Source organism: Pecten maximus, chromosome 16 (genome assembly GCF_902652985.1).
Source record: "Pecten maximus chromosome 16, xPecMax1.1, whole genome shotgun sequence".
Lineage (NCBI taxonomy): Eukaryota > Metazoa > Mollusca > Bivalvia > Pectinida > Pectinidae > Pecten > Pecten maximus.
In genome coordinates this window covers 19,341,462-19,363,682 of record NC_047030.1, presented here as the reverse complement: position 1 = coordinate 19,363,682, position 22,221 = coordinate 19,341,462, and the positions used below count along the sequence as shown (strand labels likewise).

Genomic DNA, 22,221 nt, shown 5'->3' with positions numbered 1-22,221 from the left:
TTTCGGTTTGTGAAAAGGAGTCGTTTGAGGAATGCATCCCAATGGTGGACTTTCAAAATGTCCTAAGAAGCAAATACTATAGCTTGTATGTGATATCAGTAGCATCCGTAGTCCTACGTTTACAAATGCGTGTGAATAAAGCTCCCTTTTCGTGCCAAAAGCGATAAAAATGAGATAAAAATGTGATGAAATTTGAGTAAGAACATGCTCTTTTTACATTAAGCGAATTTTTGTAAAGGTACAAAATACAACTTCCTATTGCAGTGCATTCGTAATTATGTGCTTAAAATCATCTCCAAAAAATATGAAATAAATTACCAAAAAATAGTGATTAGGAGTTTTGTGCAAAGTAATTAAAATTGATTGACAATATTGCTATGTAATTTGTAAGAAAAACTAGCAAAGAGGAAAATCTGTTCTGCATTGACATTGTGTGAGGTGTACTGAAAGAAAATGTTTATACTTGGTTTCATTAATACACAGGAACACCTCAACTAATAACTAACTAAAGTGAAATTTCCACCTTCAAAATGGCCGCCGTGTTGCATGGCAACAACAACTGTTAAATGTTTGTATACTTGCTGAATCAATTTTCTACATTCAACTGGTCTACATCGTAGTTCTAATTGTCCAAGTCGACCATATCTAATACCTGGATGGTAGCAAAATCTCCATTACTACAGGTTTGTCTTAAACCTTTTGACTTTTGTATGGAAAGGCTTACTCGCTTCCTAATACATGCAGTATCCTAGATGGTAATGGATACTTGCAGCGTAGGCACATACCCCATGATTCTCTGTCTTGTAGGACATTGGCAAAAATAATCCTTCATGGTATTAATGGTGTCGAAGCGATCATGCTTGATCCAAGCATTGTACATAGCAATGCTCATATGCCTCCAGATCCCATAGTCACCATCATCGCTAAGATGCACACTGATGTAGTCAGCAGCGATTCATATTTGGTAAGTACCACAGGATATTGTCCCGGGGTATGCCATGTCTAACTTTGGAAAGTAACAATTATCTCCAGTCACATCTTGTTCGACAAATAGTGACTTAGCCCTTCTGGGGAGATCTGGCTCATCTTCAATTTCAGTGAAATAGTTGGAGGCAAGTTGTGTTTTAACATCCATTGCTAGAACTGTGTGTGATATGACTCCAACTACCCGTCTGGATTTAGTTATGGATCTATCAAGGTTAGCTTGTGGGTCGTCATGTTGAGTCTGCCCGGGTTTTAGATAAGAGGACATCTTTGTTTTCAAGTCACATGATTCCAAATATGGCCAAACATCCCTAAACCATCGATCAACAACGACATTGCCATCTTTCTCCGCCACGAAAGACTATCCATGATGGCTTGTATACTCTTCACATAATGATCGCTTCCAGGAAAAGGTCCCACTGTGTCCAGATATAACCATTAGGCAGGGATATGTTCACGAACCTCAAAAAGCCCCGCTTCTTCTTGCCATAGTAGATTCTCTTGAAATTGTGATCAGAACTCAGGATTAGATATATATTTACGGTCAAGTATGACAGTCGTCCGATTGCCTCGGAGAATGTTTTCTCTTGTAGGATGTTCACGTCTAATGAACAATTGAACAATTAGATTATGTCTAATTATTTTACACCGGAATAAAATGTTTTCGATTTCCTGGAACAAACACTGTTTTCAGGGTATATCAGTCTACACTTTTAACCGGAACAACAGCAGTGCATCCTCCTGGTTTGGAGTATAAATACCAGTGCCATTAGAGGACGAACAATGTGAAAACAATTCTAGAAACTTTGTTCTTTTCCAGTCTGTCTAGAATTCATAACCTGCATCATCAAGAGAGGAGAAACGCAGAGTAAAGGAAGACTCCTGCATCAATAGCATATGTCCAAAAGATCATTTATTATTTTCTTTGATACGGAAGGTACATGTAGCCGAGAAGTCAACATTTCTCTTTCATCAGTGTGAATTGCAACGCTAGAGCTGAGATTTTCTCCTATGAGGTGATTTGAACAAATACGTGAGGACCAATGACATCACAATTTGTAATGAAAGATGAGGTTGTGTTTTGCGCAAAATGGTAAAGTTTTGACAAACTATTCATTCATAGTGTGCATTTGGTCCTAATCATATGGCCATTTAAGGATGTGGCCTACACATGTCGGCATCACTTGTATGCGCATTACAGGTTGATATTAGTAAAGGAGCATGTGTGTTACAGGGTGGTCTGTAATGTCCACTATCGTACAACAAGTCATTGGTGTGACACAAATCAAAGCCAAAATCAACACTTTGCACAAATGGCTTAGGGTAAGTAATAAAGTTCTCTATACGCTAAATACTTTTGAATGGTCTGAATATGGAACAGATTCAAAATGTCAATTGTTCACACACAAAAATGAAGTTTAATCAAGTCATTTCTTTCCGCAATCATTGTGGACCTAATACCAGGAACCTGCTACCCAAATATCACGATTCCATGCCTTCCGGTTTGTGAGACATCGTTTGAATGTCAGTTAAAAGCTTAAACAGATTTGACCATGTGACTTTCAATACACATTTCTTTTCGCAATGTGTCATCCATAGAACACATCAGTCAAATGCATGTAGCACAACTCCGGGACTTAATGAGAAGGAGTCGTTCAAATGTACATATTGACGCCGACGGATGACGGACGCCGCACCACGACACAAGCTCATTTAAAGGATCATTTGATCTAATAAAAGAATATGTAAACAAATTACAGACCCAAATACTTAATTAGCATTCTTTAATCATAAGTGCTGCTACAACAGATATTTCCTTGTGCAATGAACTCTTCAAATGCATCAACAATTAACTAAAGGGAGCCCATTCGACACGAGAGGAACTTTATATCAGTAACTGTATATATCCTAAAACCAAGATGATCTACACTTATTGCATGTATCAAGCTGATCATTGCTTGAGTTACTTTGTATCAATTCTGTACATAATATATACAATATACTTATGAGTATTTTGACCTTTATGTCTATGTGATGTCTCCTGTCTGCCTCCTGGTGTCCCGTGAGTATAGTATTATTTTACAGGCGAAACGTTCAAACGACGTCACATAAATAAATCCTGTTTGTGTTTCACGACGTCATACGTTGTCAACTGTTCATGTCCCGGCGTCTTAGATTATGTCCCGGCGTCTTAGATTATGTCCCGGCGTCTTAGATTATCTACTACTGCTCGTCTCTTAAGATATCATATATTATCTACTTCCGTCTCTTTAGATGTCATACATTATCTAGTGTTTGTCTCTTTAGATAAACATATCAACTCGTCGTCTCTTTAGAGGTCAAACAGTATTTACTGTTCGTCTTGCTGGACGTCATACAATATCTAATGTTCGTTTATCTCGGCATCATACGTGCATATTGTGTTGCCATGGATGTATCATTTGGCAAGACACTTTACCCTATAAAAACTAGATGTAGTGAACTAGGAAATAGACAAGTTTTATATGTGATGTTCAAAGTTACGTAGAGTTGTTAAAGCTATACGCTATAATCAGCCAAATATGTGCGAGTTGCTTCCCTTAGATTAGTAGTTAATCAGCCCGTTTAAGGTTAACGCTCTTCAATCGTTGTCAACGTAAATAATAACCAAACGGTAGGTAGCACCTGAAAGTTAGTCGTAATATGTTGCACACACGGTCCGTGGAACCAGTGGTCAGTGCCTAGGACTATATTTGGAAATGACGATATAGGGGTTTAGATACGCCCATATTTCGGGGTAAAGGTCAGGATTGGTCAATTGACCACATCCTCAATTAATACATATCAATTAACTCTCAGGGGATATAAAAAGACTTGCGCGTTTTGCATAAGGAGTTCAACTCCGCCGTAGCCGGTCCCAAGCCCGTGTTGAGAAAGGAGGAGGGAATCACCAACTGACAACATCTAACAGTCACCCCGGACTAATGTTCTAACCTAGAGTCGCGAGTAGAGGTTGTAACCTAAATCGAGACTTTAAACCAGCAACATCAACATCAGCATAAGTAAACCAGCAACATCAACATCAGCATAAGGAGTTCTCCAGCAGCTTTCAGTCTAAACGGACTTTGTGCCGTTTAGATGTACATATTTAGGATGTAAATGTGTGTGAACTGTTAAGTGTGAGGGCGCCGGCGATAGTGTGGAAGATGGATGCAACTTCATTGGATTATATTGTACCTTCGGGATTTTCATGCGGATTAATAAATACAAGTAAACTTTATATCCTGTGTTGAATTATGTTTATCGCACCACAACCATCCCAAAAGAACTCTCACGTCCCGTGTTCATGGAGAGCGGACGTTACATAGATGGCGATGGGCCTCCCGAAATTTGTTCAGTGAAGTTGTCACCAAGTACTACAAGGAAACCCATCCTCAAAATGATCCTGGCTGTTTACAGAACAATAAACCCAGCAAACAACCAAACAAATTTGAATACATGTCATCTACAGAACATATAAAAAGTGTCCCGGTTTATCATGCTATTATCAGACATCCCTGTTATCATAACAACACGTATCACAGACGGAGATGATCTATACAATGGCATTTCTATCCTGTCACATAACCCGACATAATCTCCGTGACATATAGTACAACATCACCACATCCTCTAAAACACAGGCACTTGAATCTAACTTGTAAATAATAATAAAGAAAGCGATCCATTCAACTGTGATAGATTGAAAACAAAAATCAAGTACTTAATCAAAATCCTTCCATTTACTTGTAGACCCATCAAATTCTCATGAATTTTAACATTTCATTCTCCTGAATCTTGTATCAACATTCAAGGATCACAGGCACTATGTGATAATTTCGTGTGACTTCCTTATTTTGCGTACAATGTTCTTTACGTTAAATCAAGATGCTCCTAAAACAGGTTTTCAAAATGTTTGTAGATTTCCTTAATAAATCCTAACAAACGACACAGCTGTGCGATGTATCCGTTTAAGATTCCTTAGTTGGTATGAACTTGTTGTTTATTAATTTCATATTCAGTTGTGTATTAATTATACAATTCTGTCCTATAGATTAATTGCATGAAACCCAAGACATTAATATGTGATCAAATTGGCCCCGAGTCTCTAGAATATCAAATTATAGATAAATCGAGCTTTATGATTTTGGTCACTAGAATGTCTGAGTATAGATCTAGTATAAGAATTAAGCATGTCAATTCTTAAAAAAAATCTTAAGGGCTCATGGCCAGTCTTATATGTGGTATATACATATGTAAGTCTCTGATGAAACTGTAAGCTGTATCTACAAGTCAATAGTGTAGCATACTTAGGATGCAGTTTTGGTTTGTTTTGTTTAACGTCCTATTAACAGCCAGGGTCATTTAAGGACGTGCCAGGTTTTGGAGGTGGAGGAAAGCCGGAGTATCCGGAGAAAAACCACCGACCTACGGTGAGTACCTGGCAACTGCCCCACGTAGGTTTCGAACTCGCAACCCAGTGGTGGAGGGCTAGTGATAAAGTGTCGGTACACCTTAACCACTCGGCCACCGCGGCCCCGAACTTAGGATGCAACGATTCTTGATATTAGCTAAAATAATAAGTATGTTGAAAAACTAGAAATGTCCTTAAAAAACATCTAGGAATAGTTAATGATAAAATAATGTCCTTATGTAAATACATTAACAGTAATATCTGCAATTCATTTACTGTACAATATGAAATGTCCGTGTGTACTTTCTTTCGTGGTTTAGAGCTTTCAGAATATTTCGCGGGTACAAACTTTCGTTGTAAACCCATTTACTAATAAGTTAACAATAATACATACCAGGAACGATTCGTGTTATACAGTATAAGGACGCAATCCACTGGTGTGTCAATAGATTTATTGCATGAGACTGCATCCACAAGCCGTCAAAATAGTATTTCATGCTTAGTAGGAAGCATTTCCACCAAGACAAGTATATGTCAAAAACCGAAAACGGGTTCAAACATATGCATCCACATCTGGAAATATTCAGTATTTTTTTATACAATAAAATAACAAAATGTAAACTAAACCTATGTCCTCATCATATTTTATAGATTCTACTTTAGTGTACCTAGTTATTAGGGTATAGTTATTTGGATATGTGATCTCGGACGTTATATTTATTTTGATACTTGTCGTTTATATTGTCACTGATTATATCTTACCTTAAATTTTCAATGTCAGATCAAACACACTATCGGCACTTCAATGCTACATATATATATACTGTTTATATATTGTCAATAACCAACGAGAAAGAGAAGCAGAATGAATCCGAGATCAATCGTAAATAACAATATAGAATATTCATCCACTACAACATACATGTATATAGTGTGTTTTCATTCATTGTATTTCATTTCTATGTTGTATTACAAACCATTTTCATGTAAATATATAATTCAAATTATATGAAAATACCTGACTATATAACTACAGAATGCTTATAATCAAGAAACGAGTCTAATAATAATAATAATAAAAACATATATATATATATGACAGAATGTCTTTAATACTGATTCTATTGATCAGCCAAGTCAACAAAAAACTGTCGAGGAATACCTGAACTAACCGTTACAGTAATATTTAATATTAAATAAACAGTAATCTGTTAATATCTAATTTAACATGTTAGATATAAAATAGAGTACTGGTATCACAAGTCAATTAAAGTAACTACAGTAGAAAAGATCTAAACTAACTGGTATAGCAATATTTTTAGATATAAAATAGATTACTGTGATCACAAGCCAATCAAAGTTACTACAGTAGAATACTAGATATTAACTAACTGTTACAGTAATATTATTAGATATGAAATAGATTACTCACAGTGATCACAAGCCAATCAAAAGTTACTACAGTAGAAAAGATTTAAACCAACTGGTACAGGTAATATTATTAGATATAAAACAGATTACTGTGATCACAAGTCAATTAAAGTTACTACAGAAGAATAGATCTAAACTAATTTGTATATCAATATTATAAGATATAAAACACACTAAAAGAGAGCATAAGGAATAATGACCAATTTTCTTTGTTCAAAAATGATATATTTCACATTTTAAAACTTGATACACCAAAAAATGATGCCTCGAACAGGAAGCTGTATTAATTGTCCACCTTAATTAGCTAGATTAACTGTACAATTGATTCTGACTCACACTGGGGGTAAAACAAGAGACAAAAAATATTAACAAGGGTAAAAATATCCGACAAAAACTTAACAAATTCTATACCTGAAGACAGACCAGACAAATACTAGAAGTGGTTTTGTTTTTTTTATAAAACAAATTCACTTCAAAAATGTACAAAATTGCAACTGAACACTAACAAATAAAATTGTGTACAATGTTGCCATACAAATTCAATTTTAAATTGATAAAATATCACCAAAGCAAATAACTCAAATTGTGAATCCGATTAAAACCAAATCTTAATTTTTCATCATTTACAGTTTACATTTACAATAGTTCTGTACTTGTACAAAGTAAAATTTGTTAGAACCTATCATTTGGTGATGCATTGTACTTGTACAAAATCTAAATTTTGCTGCAGTACGTTCTTGCACAGAGTGCAATTTCGGTGCATACATCTGTGTTGTGTTTAAGCTGTATGTATACTTTGATTACAGAATCAATGGTAGAAAGATATACATGTATGTATCTGACGACCGATGGTACAGTTTACATTGTAACAGTTTGTGGTATAAAAACCACACCATTAAAACAAAGAAAAATACCTTATAAGGAAGTGTATTCAATATGCTGACAGATTTTTATATTCATATTCTTTAAGCCTCTAGAGCAGGACTGAATATTAATAGATTAATAATTTGATTTGTCATTCATAGCGAGGATTGTGACTTATCAAATTATCATACTCGCGATAGTCAACTCAATGTGACTCTGATCTTTATACAAGTTCCTATATATATGTAACATAATGACCAGAGACCTACATACAAATAACATTAGATATATACAACATATAACATCTAAAACATAGTACTGATCAAACGTATAATAATCATGACTATAAATTCAACATCTTGTGTATATTCATAATAAGAGGATATGTATTAAAATTTATCACTAAACAAAATCTACAAAATCAACAACAAGTTACAACAAAGACATTTAACAAAACAACAAAGAACACCAACATTAAAACATTAAAAATTAGAAATATACAAGAAAATCACAAAACTGTGATTTCGAACTACACTTGTATTGCTACATATTGGTATGCTGCCCAACCTCAAAATTCCAAGGGGTCACATTCATGTCAGAAGAGTGACAAGGAGACAACTTACCAGGAGCATAAAACCCTTGGATTTAGAAGCAGTATATTGCCAACTTATATGTACTCATTCAGTATCAAAGCAATAAAGTTCGTGTTTATAAAAACAGATTTACAATTCTGAGGGATAAATTCTGGGTCATGAAGATTCTGGGAGAATTTCAGGCTTTAATTAGAAAATGAATGGGATTGCCATATAAAATAAAACACATCCAAGGAGATTTTCCTTGGAGTTGTAAAATAACAACCTGAAGCCATCTAAAGAAATAATGACAAAGTTATAATTATTTCTTCTTTTATCACAAAGAAATAATGATAACTGTACTGAGTAATAACTAACAATATTACAGTGTCATTCATTACCACATAAACTGCCACTGATATTTTCGAGATATAAGCTAACTAAAACGTTTTAAATAAATATATTTCTAATCAACACAGAAATACATTTAATCATAAACAATCTTACAACAAATCAATACAAATTGATTATCAAACAAAGAATAATAATTAAGCTGTTGTAAATCAAGTCAATATGCTAATTAAATATACTGTAGTCTTTTTCCGTCAGGACAAAATCACTATGCTAATTAATCTTTTACTAAATTCTTTTAGGACAAAATCAGCATGCAAACTTCTGACATCTTCCATTTTATCAGTATAATTATAAAGTCAGTATTTTAATGTTTTTCATTAATTTGTGATGTACATGCTAAAATTGGAATTTGTTATTAATAAAAACAATTCCAGGACATTTGTTTTCACTAAATATTTATAAAAAAAATATATTAATTTCATTAAATTACAATTGCATTAAAATCTGAAAAATACTCCATTCAAGGCCTATAATTAATGCCTGAATTTCAGGTATCTGTAGACCGAAATCATATAACCCAATTATGCTTTCCCTGGGGTAAGAAGTACTTACATCTATAATGTTATACCTAAATACTGTACATATCCATGTGATATAATGGAGTTATCTCCCTTCAAATACTATAATGTGCAAACAGACAAAAGTATGCATTAGTTTTTTAATGACAAAGTGATTATCTTTTGGAGAAGGAATGCAGTTTCATGATAAAACAATAATGAGTTCTTTTACAAGAAACATAAAAATGAAGAATTTATCTCATAATATTCCAACTGGATATATAAGTAAATCTTGTTTAATATTCATTCTGGATTATGATTATCACAATATTGTTTTCATCTGGAGTATCATAATTCATATGTAAATGTGTTATAATCAAACTGCCATTTTAAAACACCAAAGCACCATAACAGGAAACAAAAAATACAGAATAAAATCACACTTAGAATCTATTAAAGTAAAAAATATCTGAGTATCATAGAAAATAGAAATATATAAAGACATGAAAAGTACCAGAACACAGAAACGAAAGCATGCTAATACAAAGTACATACCAAATATGCTGTACCATCAAATATCAAATCTGTACATATATATACATGTACATGTATATCCCCATTTTATTTTACAAACCTGTGCTCTGAATTATAAAGGCATATGTACATGTGACATTGTACAGCACTGGGGCTGACTAATATTTCTTCAAACAATATCAGGGTTAGATTAATTCATGCCTGATGACTGCAATCCTTTTATTAATCAAAAATATTGACGGCTAGTTTATAGTAAGGGGATACATACCAGGTATGACCTTCGATACTGCCCTGTACCAGATACTTTACAAAAAATGTTTAAAAGATAAACACTTCCGATCAGTAAAAGACAAATTAAACAAACGAAATCCCTTAGGTGTGCGATAACATTAATCAAAGAAAGCAAAATCTTTAAGAGTTTTTGATTTCTGCATATCTGGGTCTGAAGAAGAAGATTGTTATTCTAAGCAACTTTGGCTTAAGGCTTTTTTGAGAAGTCAAAATAGGCAATAATTTATTTGACACCCAAAGAAGCAAAATAGGTGATTGCATGCAGTGATATTAATCCTAGCGTGAGTTAGGTGAATCCAATCTAAATGTAGGCTAGCCCCAATATAAATAGAAATGCTTCCTACAGATATATAGTTGTATAGGTTCATTCTGTAAATGGACAGTCTCCACAACATCTTTGTCTTTCTATGTTCACTACAGTAATAAGCTCTGATCTCAGAATTGTTTTCCAATGATTTAAAATTTTCAATGTTTCACAAAAAAGTTTGAAACCTATAGCATGCTTTTTGTTCAGAGAAAGTATGCAATGGACCATATTTTATCTATCATTAATTTTACTTAAATGGCAAAATTATTTTTGCCATTTTATAAAATCCTCAAAAACAGTGAAAAATAAAACCCCATAGATTAACAGCCTTTACATTAAGAAGCCTGCAAAAGTTCAAATTAATTTAGGATATTTCGTTGTAGTTCAGAATTAACTTGGTAATGAAATAGCGCTAGCTTCACATTAACTGGAAATGGTAATAGAAACAGTGAGTTCTGGACGGAAACTCTACATGTAATATATTACACCGGAATACATTAATGATAGACATTAATATTCTGAGAACGCCTAGAAAGTTATATATTTGTTCAACATCAAATTGCTATTGCTTAAGAGTAAAATGGATACCATTTCATTTTCAAGAAATCTCTTTCTGATATATATATATAATATATAATTTACTACCATATTTGTCTGGCTGTAAACTCATGCCATGTAATGATTAAAGCCAAACTTATTGAAGTTCAGTAAAATTTCTATAAAAAATTATTTCATTGTTCTGCAGTAAGCAGGATAGATATTCTAGTTGTCAGTATCAACCACATTAAATCTGGAACGTTTAAAAGGTAAATAACAACAATATACTGTACAGTGTACATGGTAACCAACCTGATGGTCCACAGTCAGACACCCTGGGAATGTCACATAAACCTTACACGGACAATATACAGTCCTAATTTTCTTGATTCATGACCCCTGCATGCTTCACAGTCGGGCGCCATTCCTTGGTGAGGGAATGTGTACAAACTTTGCGTACGACCAATCCTGATTTTTCTGCCAACCTGCAGACATTTTCTTGATCTTCTTTCTGAGTTTTTGGTGTCGGACAAGTTGTGTCTGGATGTCCGTCACCCTGACCCTTGGTACCTGAAACAGAGCCGCTGTAACCCCCATACACGTGGACCACAGACCAGCGTGGATCACCTCCTCCATACCATCTCCCTGCCATAAACTCCAGGCAAAGCGACCTGTAAAACAACACAAACAAAAATAATCAGAAGGGTTCTGATGTTATTATTGTTTTTTTTTTTTAATCTGCTCTATGGCTTAATGTATCTGCACAGCAAGATTGTCAGAAAATTTGGACTAAAACAGTAGTAATTGCAGGCAGACAAGAAGCAAATCTCAGAATTTTAATTTTTTTTCCCCTTAGGAAATTTTAGGCATGAGTTATTGTCAGACATTTTTGTTAATACATGTATTCTCTTACAGTAAATAAAACTTTGATGAATTTAGATTTTTTTAGAGAGAAAAATCTTTGAATACTGTAAAAATATACATGTATAAGACAAGAATAAATCATTAAAAATAACTTGGATTTTTTTTTTACTCTTATGCCATCTTTTCGTAATAGAGAAACCAATTTAATTTCTCATACAAACTAATATGACGTAACAATCAATACCTGCTCACAAGAGCAGATAACTCTGCACACTCATGTAGGGGTTCTTTAATTTGTTCACTCTGACAGAATTCCGAAGTTACACATCTTTTAAGAAACTTTTGTGATGGAACCTGAAAATTCAAGCCCCTGATAAACTTAAAGCCGGGCCTGCAGTAGTGACAAAATGGTAGATACATGTGGGATATGATCGCTACTGTATATATATTTAGTTATTGGTCTACTGCAGCGATATATGGATTAACAAGTTCATGAACACTGATCTGTACATATATCCTTACAAACCACCATGTCTACAAAGAAGAGTACTTAATGATTCCGTGTAACATATGGTTTACTAATCAATTATCTCCTATTATATTAATACATATAACATTATGAGATGTACATGTGTTGATCTCAACTTAAAATGACATAAAATGTACAGACATTTGATATACCTGTAACAGTCTGGGCTGTTTTCAACAGGGAAATGAAAGAAGATGGATTATGACATAGGTCTATACATAGATACATTTTGCATGTCCTCAAAATTCCAGTGGTGCATGCTCATATATGTACAATCTCTAAGACATAGGTTATTGTGAATGTAAACCTCAGATCTAATTTTTAGAAAAGGTGAAAATTTACAGTTGACATATATCTTTATAAAAAATAATAAATAATCATACAGCATTGTTTCTAATTCTATGGAAGGATTCATCATGATCTTAAATGAATGCATTTGCTTTGTAATTAAAAAAAAAACTGAAAACTTAAAAAATTCTCGTTACGTTTGATTCAAAATTTCACAACCTAAAAACTGATATTGCTATTTTCATATAGATACCATTCATCTATTTCCGACATACGTACCTTACATCTTTAACTTATTCAATATTTTCTTCAAAATCAGTGGTAATATTAGTACCTTAGTGTAGGACAGAAAAAGGCAACCAACAAATGATTGCCAAAAAGGTTATATTTTATCATTTCACCAGTAGACTATACCTACCAACAGATATTGTTCCTACAGTTATGGAGGCCGTGTTAAAGAATCGCACTTCAAATCTACATTTCCTTTCGACAACCTCTACAACTGTAGCCAACAGGACATGGCAACCCTCTAACATGTCTAGTGCATGCTGGGATTGATGAGCCAGTCTTTCTGCATCCCGAACCGGAACAACATTTTTCTGTTTTTTAGCCTCCATCATTTCAACCATTCCATGTTGCATGGTAACTACAACTTTCTGAATGTCCACGATGCGGACTAGCAGCTCCTTAAGCAGGTCTTTTACCCTGGTTGGTATGACGATGACATCATCTGCTGCCTTCTTACACACGTAAGACGACAGTACCACATATAGTGTCTCCGACACAGTCACAATGAGACTCTGTAGGCATGGCAACCAGCCTGGGACTTGGATTGTATCTGAACTCTGTGGTGTAAACACGACATGGAGACGGTCCAAAAATATCTGAGTCTCCGATAAGAAAGTCTGATCACCATAGAAATGGTTATCGTGACACTTGAGATGCTGAAGTTGTTTACAAAGACATTCAACAGCTAGCTGCTCCTCAGATGAGGGTTTGACCAGGCTGTGTAGTCCTAAAATAAATAAACATGTGTGATTTAAGGAATCTCATTGACAATAATTTTATTTCTTTTTGCACAAAGCATTCCATAGAACTGCAAATAAATCTAGCTTCTATTCCCATGCAAACAAGCATATAGAGACACATTTAGTTTTAAACAAACTTCAATGCATTAGGAATGGGGTCATTATGTGCATCCAGTAAAAACAGTCAGGAAAAACACTTATCTATAATTCAACAAGCATAACTTTCCCGATTTAGTCAGGAATTTCCCGATTTCAGACTCCCTGCCCAGTCTCCCAATCATATTGATAAAAAATAGGGTATTCTCCCGATTTTGGAGAATATGTCTTTTTTTTTTTTGTATTTATTTTATTTTTCAAGTTTTTTTCAGCATAGTAAAAACATAAATATAACACATACACTTACACTCGCACATATTCATAATCACATCACATATATGATATCATCATTATCATCGATATCATCATCATAGTTCATTTTATCATTCTTTTCATGCTACATATTCAATTCCTTTACACACATTAATTCTTAAATATTTAACATACCATGTAGTGACCACACCTATACCTACAGTGTACATCATCACGATCATCATCATGAGAATCATCATCATCATCATCATCGATCATCATCATCATCCACTCAATATATCACAATCAACATATATATATACTATACAATAAGTTACAAGTTACAATAATTATCTTACATAGTGATCATCATCGATCATCATCATCATCATCATCATCATCCACTCAATATATCACAATCAACATATATATATACTATACAATAAGTTACAATACAAGTTACAATAATTATCTCACATAGTGATCATCATCATCATCATCATCATCGATCATCATCATCATCATCATCATCATCATCCACTCAATATATCACAATCAACATATATATACTATACAATAAATTACATGCAATAATTATCTCACATAGTGATAATCATCATCATCATCATCATCATCACTCGATATATCACCATTTTTATTTCATGCTATACAATATTCAGTTACATACACTAACTATCTCAGAAATAGTGACCAAAAACACTATCATCATCACACATACATCATCATCATCATCATCATCATCATGCAACATAATCATATATATTTGTTATGATATCATCAACATCATCAACATCATCCTATATCCTTATTATCATTTTCCTCATATATATTCATTATGATATCGTCATCATTACATATATATATAATTAGTAAAATAACAAAATCATCATCATCCACACGTTTACATTATGACAGTATATCATCAACATACACACATTCTCCATACCCTCACAAAAATCATCACATCCATTCCACAACAACAAAAAAAAAACGAGAGAGAGAGAGAGAGAGAGAGAGCAAGAGAGAGAGAAGATAGACCGGGCTAGAAATGAGACTTACCAAACAAATATGTCAAATAAAACCGTAAAAAATTATTGTCATAGATATTTATCTTACATAGCTATATCAATTGAATATAGGGTCTCCAGGGAAAGTAAGTAGAGAAACATAAAAAAAAAAAAAAAGAAAAAAAAAAAAAGAAGAATAGGATATAATACACTGGACATCATATCAATTCAGAAAAAACTGTCCGCCAATTCTAATAATTTTCCCCACTTTCTCCATTCTTTGTCAAAGTTCTGCTGTACCTGGTCACCTTGGCTATTAGCAATATATTTTTGAATAATATAGAAATCTTTAATAGAATTAATCAGAGCATGTGGACTTAATGTTTTATGTATAATATGTCTTGATAACCCCATATGGAGCCCCCTATTCATCTTGTTACAAGGATGAATCAGATCTACATATATATAGTCCTAATTATTTTTAAAAGTTATCCAATAAAAGATAATTTTAATATTGGACAAGATTAAATATAGATATATTGTTATATTGGGGAGTTATCATTGGTTGACAAGATTAAATATAGATCTATTGTTATATTGGGGAATTATCATTGGTTGACAAGATTAAATATAGATCTATTGTTATATTGGGGAATTATCATTTGCTACCTGGTTTTATCATACACAAACTTGACAGGATATATATTTGACTGCAATGATAAATAATATATTACATAAATGAATCATGTAATTGATTCTAGCTGATTCTAATCATTTGATAATAATGTGTATTGGGTATACAGACTTATTTGATAATAATGTGTATTGGGTATACAGACTTATTACACACAAAGCATGACATGATATATATATAGAGATAAATTTCTGTATTTCTGTCTTCGAATTTATGATTAAATTTTTGTAACGTGAATTTCAATTTTAATTTTTTTTTTCAAGAATGTACAAATGCTTCTCTTAAATTATTCATTACAGTCTTCTACCCAAAGGCAATGGAAAACAAATTCAATGCCATTGATACAAAGCTCGCCTCACATTGTTTATCACTATACCACACACTAGCAATAAGCATTAGAATGTGGCTCTGCTAACTTGAGATTTCTCCACCTTGCTACCCTTTTTTTCTGGCATATGTTTGCAGCAACATATCCTAAATGCACAGAAGCTCATAAAAGGCCAGAGATGGGCTTATTGTCAGACATTAACTATCTTATTTGCCAAAAGAAATCAATACCATATTTCTTTTTTTCGCTTCCCTATTTCAAATTCCTTTTATATATACCAATATGCATTTCAATTTTTGAAAACAATGGCCCGATGCTTACAAATGTAATTTTCTTTAGAATATAATGCATCTCATATTGGTAAAGCCTCACAAAATAACAGTTGATAAGAAAAAAAATTGCATGAAGACCTTGGCCAATATATTCCTGAAACCGTACTCATATATGCTCAAAGACACATTTAATATCTAATTTGCTCTCACATACTCAGGCGATTTCTGCATTGATTTTTTTTTCAATGTCAGATATGAAGGAATTTTGGAAACAAAACTTAAAGTGAAATGTTACTTTCGTTTGTAAAACATTTATTTTGTATTCCTATTTCAGGATTGAAGCCAGTTTAAACAGGGCTCTACATTAAGGCTCGTCTGACTTGTCCGTACCAGTCCAAAATCCTCTTAGACAAGTACATCACTTATGCCACTTGTCCGACTGGACGAGTGACTTTTTGCAAAAATATAACTTAATGTTAAGTGAAAATTGATTAAAATTGTTTCTCATAAGGAGATGTGCATTATTTTCTCTTGGGGAAAAAAACAACAAAATAAATCGTATCCATATTCCAGTGATATCAGAAACACTTAAGCCTTATGAATGGTATCTGAAGAAAGTATGTTTGAGTTGCTCGATCTGTAAGATGAAGTCAAAGTTCTGAAAATAAATTGTAATCGGTGTCAATTTTGCATTTTAAAAGGATGTTTGAGTGCTAGCATTTACAGTTTTAATTTGTTAAATAAGATGGATTTAACAGTGATTAGTTTCATCAGAACCATAAAGTTTAATTATTATGCAAGATTGTTGCTGAAAATCTGGACAATTGGATTTACCTTTCGGACGATTGGTTTTCACAGAGACCTATGGTTTTCATAAGTACTTGTCTGACAAGACAAGCGAGAGAAAAAGTTATTATAAAGCCCTGTTAAGGAAAGCTTTGGTTGAGCACAGATTTCACGCATCAGCGTGATAATCGTTTCACGAATAACGAACCCAGGTGTTCTGAAAGAGTAAGCGCCTTTTTGTTTCATCGGCGATACGCGCTGTGCCTAATCTGGGTGGAATCTAGTCATCTTTTTTTTTCTAAATAAGAAATATATATAGGGAGATGACAACGTATGGAGCCTCTAGCCTTAGAATCTCAAGAAGCATCCAACATCTGGCTTTTAAATTCATATGTACCAGACACGGAAATAGACTAATAGAATCGAAGCCTGACCTACCACATTTAGGCCTATTGCAATCGACCACGACTTATTCATAAGGTTAATTAATTACGTACCAGTATCTGACATGGTCCCTCACACCAAACAGTTACGTGTGTACATGTACATGTCGTTACACCTGAGCTGCTACATACATTGTACGTGTGGACAGCCCCGAGCCCGTCTGACCTTCTGCTGTCAACACGGGCGGAAGGGAGACATCCGTAGATTGTAAACATAATATTTATTAATACTCGATGTTGGGTAATAATAGGCTAATATTCATCGCATCATGTGAACTGATATGATAATAGTATTATTATTGACACATATGAAGTGTCGTGGGGGTTGATGTCTTAAATGAGTGATAATATGAAGGACTGTGCAATTATTTCAATGAATGATCCCTATTATGCAATCGGTGTCGAAGGCAATTTGTACTCTGTTCTATTCTGCCCGGAGTGTACTTGTACCTCTACCTCTTGAAACGCTAAATTATTTAGGTGTTGATTTATTCGCAGCACGAGTTAAAACAAATCAAAATTTTATATTCCACACCGATGACGTATTAAATCTTCAGTTTTACAGACAGACATTGATGACCTAATCTTCTGTTTTACGGACGGATATCGGTGACGTAGTATTTAGTTTCTATACTGGTATATGTATTGTATGTATTATAGGCGGACATGGGTGACGTAATCTTCAGATTTAAAGACGGATATTGGTGAAGTAATGTAATATTTAGTTTTACAGTCGGACATCGATGCCATAATCTTTAGTTTTACAGACGACCATTGTAACTGGTGACGTAATCTTCAGTTTCACAGAAGGACATCGGTGATGATGTCACAGTTAGGTGACAGACGGACATCGGTGATGTCACAGTTAGGTGACAGACGGACATCGGTAATGTCACAGTTAGGTGACAGACGGACATCGGTGATGTCACAGTTAGGTGACAGACGGACATCGCGGTGATGTCACAGTTAGGTGACAGACGGACATCGGTGATGTCACAGTTAGGTGACAGACGGACACCGGTGATGTCACAGTTAGGTGACAGACGGACATCGGTGATGTCACAGTTAGGTGGCAGACGGACATCGGTGATGTCACAGTTAGGTGACAGACGGACATCGGTGATGTCACAGTTAGGTGACAGACGGACATCGCGGTGATGTCACAGTTAGGTGACAGACGGACATCGGTGATGTCACAGTTAGGTGACAGACGGACATCGGTGATGTCACAGTTAGGTGACAGACGGACATCGGTGATGTCACAGTTAGGTGACAGACGGACATCGGTGATGTCACAGTTAGGTGACAGACGGATATCGATAACGGAATATTTAGTTTTACGGACGTATACAGACGGACATCGGTGACGTCATTTTCAGTTTTACACACGTATATAGACGGACATCGGTGACGTCATATTCACTTGACAGACGGACATCGATGACGTCATATACGTTTTTTTTTTTGTAGACCTGACAGACGGACATCGATGACGTCATATTTAGTTGACAGACGTACATCGGTCACGTCATATTCACTTGACAGACGGACATCGGTCACGTCATATTCACCTGCCAGACGAACATCGGTGACGTCATATTTAGTTTTACAGACGTATAAAGACGGACATCGGTGACATAATCTTCAGTTTTACAGGCGGACTTCTGTGACATAATCTTCAGTTTATTCTACAGACAAGACATCGGCGACGTTGTCTTCAGCTTTCAAGACGCGACATTGCGGTGACGCAATATTTAATTTCACAGCAGAAAGCGGTGACATAGTCTGAATTAATTCAGTTTTAAAGATGGACATTGGTGAAGTAACCTGCAGTTTTAAAAACGACAAAGGTGACGTAATTCTCAGTGTTACATATGATCAAACGAACAGCGGTGACGCAATCTTCAGTATAACAATCGGACTTCGATGACGTAATCTTCAGATTTACCGAAGGACTTCAGTGACGTTATCTTCGGGTGGGGGACTGACATCGCTGTGGCGTTATCTTCAGTTTGCGCTGAGTAACTGTTCAATTCAACAGATGGACATTGGCAATGTAATCTGCAGTTTTAGGGACGGACATCGGTGACGTAATCAGTGGCGGATTGAAAACAATATAATCGATTATGGTGATAATAGGCTAATTCTCGTCGTACCCTGTGAAATGATGTGATAATGGTATCATTATAGACACATCTCAGGTGTCGGGGATGTTGATGCATGTACAATTATTTCAATTAATGATACATGTACATATTATGCAATCGGCGTCGAAGGCAAACTTATACTCTGCTATATTCTGTCCGGGTTTTTTTTTTTTTAGATACATACATGTATACATGTACTACCCAGTGCCCATGCAAGGACTGTCAAACTATTGCAAAATTGTTACAGCACATGTGCATTAGGGGAAACGCCGCCATCAGGCTTACAGGGGGACATGGGATGTCATTTCACAGAGACCAAACAGCAATTGGAAGTTATACGTTAACTTACTGACTGAAAGTTAATAATGTACATAATTAGTCGATTGGATATGGTTGGTAATTAGACACAGAAGTAATAAAGTACGTAAACAAACTTACTAGTGCTATTAACATAGCAATGCATGTAATCCTTTTAATGTATAAAAGACATTTTAATTGCCAATGATAAGTCGCAATGGTACAGAGACTTATGGAGTAGTTTTACAGACGGACAGTAGTGATGTCATATTTTTCAGTTTTACAGACGGACAGTAGTGAGGTAATCTTTTTCAGTTTTACAGACGGACAGTAGTGATGTCACATTTTTCAGTTTTACAGACGGACAGTAGTGATGTCATAGTTTTCAGTTTTACAGACGGACAGTAGTGATGTCATATTTTTCAGTTTTACAGACGGACAGTAGTGATGTCATAGTTTTCAGTTTTACAGACGGACAGTTGTGATGTCATCATTTTCAGTTTTACAGACGGATAGTAGTGATGTCACATTTTTCAGTTTTACAGACGAACAGTAGTGATGTCATAGTTTTCAGTTTTACAGACGGACAGTAGTGATGTCATACTTTTCAGTTTTACAGACGGACAGTAGTGATGTCATACTTTTCAGTTTTACAGACGGACAGTAGTGATGTCACATTTTTCAGTTTTACAGACGGACAGTAGTGATGTCATATTTTTCAGTTTTACAGACGGACAGTAGTGATGTCATAGTTTTCAGTTTTACAGACGGACAGTTGTGATGTCATCATTTTCAGTTTTACAGACGGACAGTAGTGATGTCACATTTTTCAGTTTTACAGACGAACAGTAGTGATGTCATAGTTTTCAGTTTTACAGACGGACAGTAGTGATGTCATACTTTTCAGTTTTACAGACGGACAGTAGTGATGTCATAGTTTTCAGTTTTACAGACGGACAGTAGTGATGTCATAGTTTTCAGTTTTACAGACGGACAGTAGTGATGTCATATTTTTCAGTTTTACAGACGGACAGTAGTGAGGTAATCTTTTTCAGTTTTACAGACGGACAGTATTGATGTCATAGTTTTCAGTTTTACAGACGGACAGTAGTGAGGTAATCTTTTTTAGTTTTACAGACGGACAGTAGTGATGGCATAGTTTTCAGTTTTACAGACGGACAGTATTGATGTCATAGTCTTCAGTTTTATAGACGGACAGTAGTGACGTCATAGTCTTCAGTTTTACAGGCGGACAGTAGTGAGGTATTTTTTTTCAGTTTTACAGACGGACAGTAGTGATGTCATATTTTTCAGTTTTACAGACAGACAGTAGTGACGTCATAGTCTTCAGTTTTACAGGCGGACAGTAGTGAGGTATTTTTTTTCAGTTTTACAGACGGACAGTAGTGATGTCATATTTTTCAGTTTTACAGACGGACAGTAGTGATGTCATAGTTTTCAGTTTTACAGACGGTTCCAAGCAGTAATGTAATCTTCAGTTTTACAAATGGAGAACAATGATATAATCTTCAGTTTTACAGACGGAGAACAATGCTATAATCTTCAGTTTTACAGACGGACAGCGGTGACGTAATGATCTTTTTTACACAGTATATTTGCTGTCAGCGATGTGGCCTCTTTAAATATCGGGTTCTGATAACCTTATCTTCAGTGATGTGTACCCACCATATATAAAACATAGCCTTATATGTCTTGAGAGTATAGTATAGACGATTTCTATCCTGCACCAGAAATAGATCTGATCTTATTTAATCTATTATAGATTACTATATCTGGACAACTGGACAAAGGATGGGTCCTGAACAATACTATGATTTTTACCGGGTTTCTTTAGCTATATATAAATTATTATTACTATTTTAAGAATTGCGCGTTATGATTTCTAAAATACAAGCTTGTCTAGTTTACAGCTTGATAAGAATCAGTTCTCTCCAATAAACATGATCAGGTTTTTATATCTAGCTTTAATATAAATCTTTCATCTTTTTACATTCTAGTGGTGACGGAGGAATATTATCTTTAATAGTTTGTAGTGGTATTTTACATTTAAATGAATAAACTCGTTGAACGAAGTCCATTCCACAGAAACATAGAAGAATAAATTATATGATTCGTATTCAGTTCTATCACACGGACTATTTGTTTGGGGTTTCATTTATTATTTATTTATTTGCCGTTAATCTTGCCTATGAATGACATTTACCATCTCTCTCTAATACGGAAAATAATAATTCAAAATTGTTATTCATATTTCATTATTTATCATACGTCACGCTCCGGAATTG

The 22,221-nt window shown here is 34.5% G+C and overlaps 1 protein-coding gene across 1 annotated transcript; it reads right to left on the bottom strand.

Annotated features, from left to right (window-relative positions):
- Positions 1 to 5,851: 5,851 nt before the first annotated feature.
- LOC117345149 lies at positions 5,852 to 17,648 on the bottom strand. The gene is made up of 3 exons (XM_033908142.1): positions 17,526 to 17,648; positions 12,963 to 13,559; positions 5,852 to 11,534 (listed from the first exon to the last, which is right to left on the bottom strand). Exons 1-3 carry the CDS (start codon positions 17,536 to 17,538, stop codon positions 11,272 to 11,274), a joined length of 873 nt encoding a protein of 290 aa, XP_033764033.1. The 5' UTR covers positions 17,539 to 17,648; the 3' UTR covers positions 5,852 to 11,271.
- Positions 17,649 to 22,221: the final 4,573 nt, after the last annotated feature.

What these genes read in the sequence shown, in the direction of transcription:
- LOC117345149 (XM_033908142.1), bottom strand. An exon ending in TGTAGGAACAATATCTGTTG is followed by an intron (nt 11,535 to 12,962) that starts GTAGGTATAGTC and finishes GTTGTTTTACAG; the next exon opens with GTCGCTTTGCCTGGAGTTTA.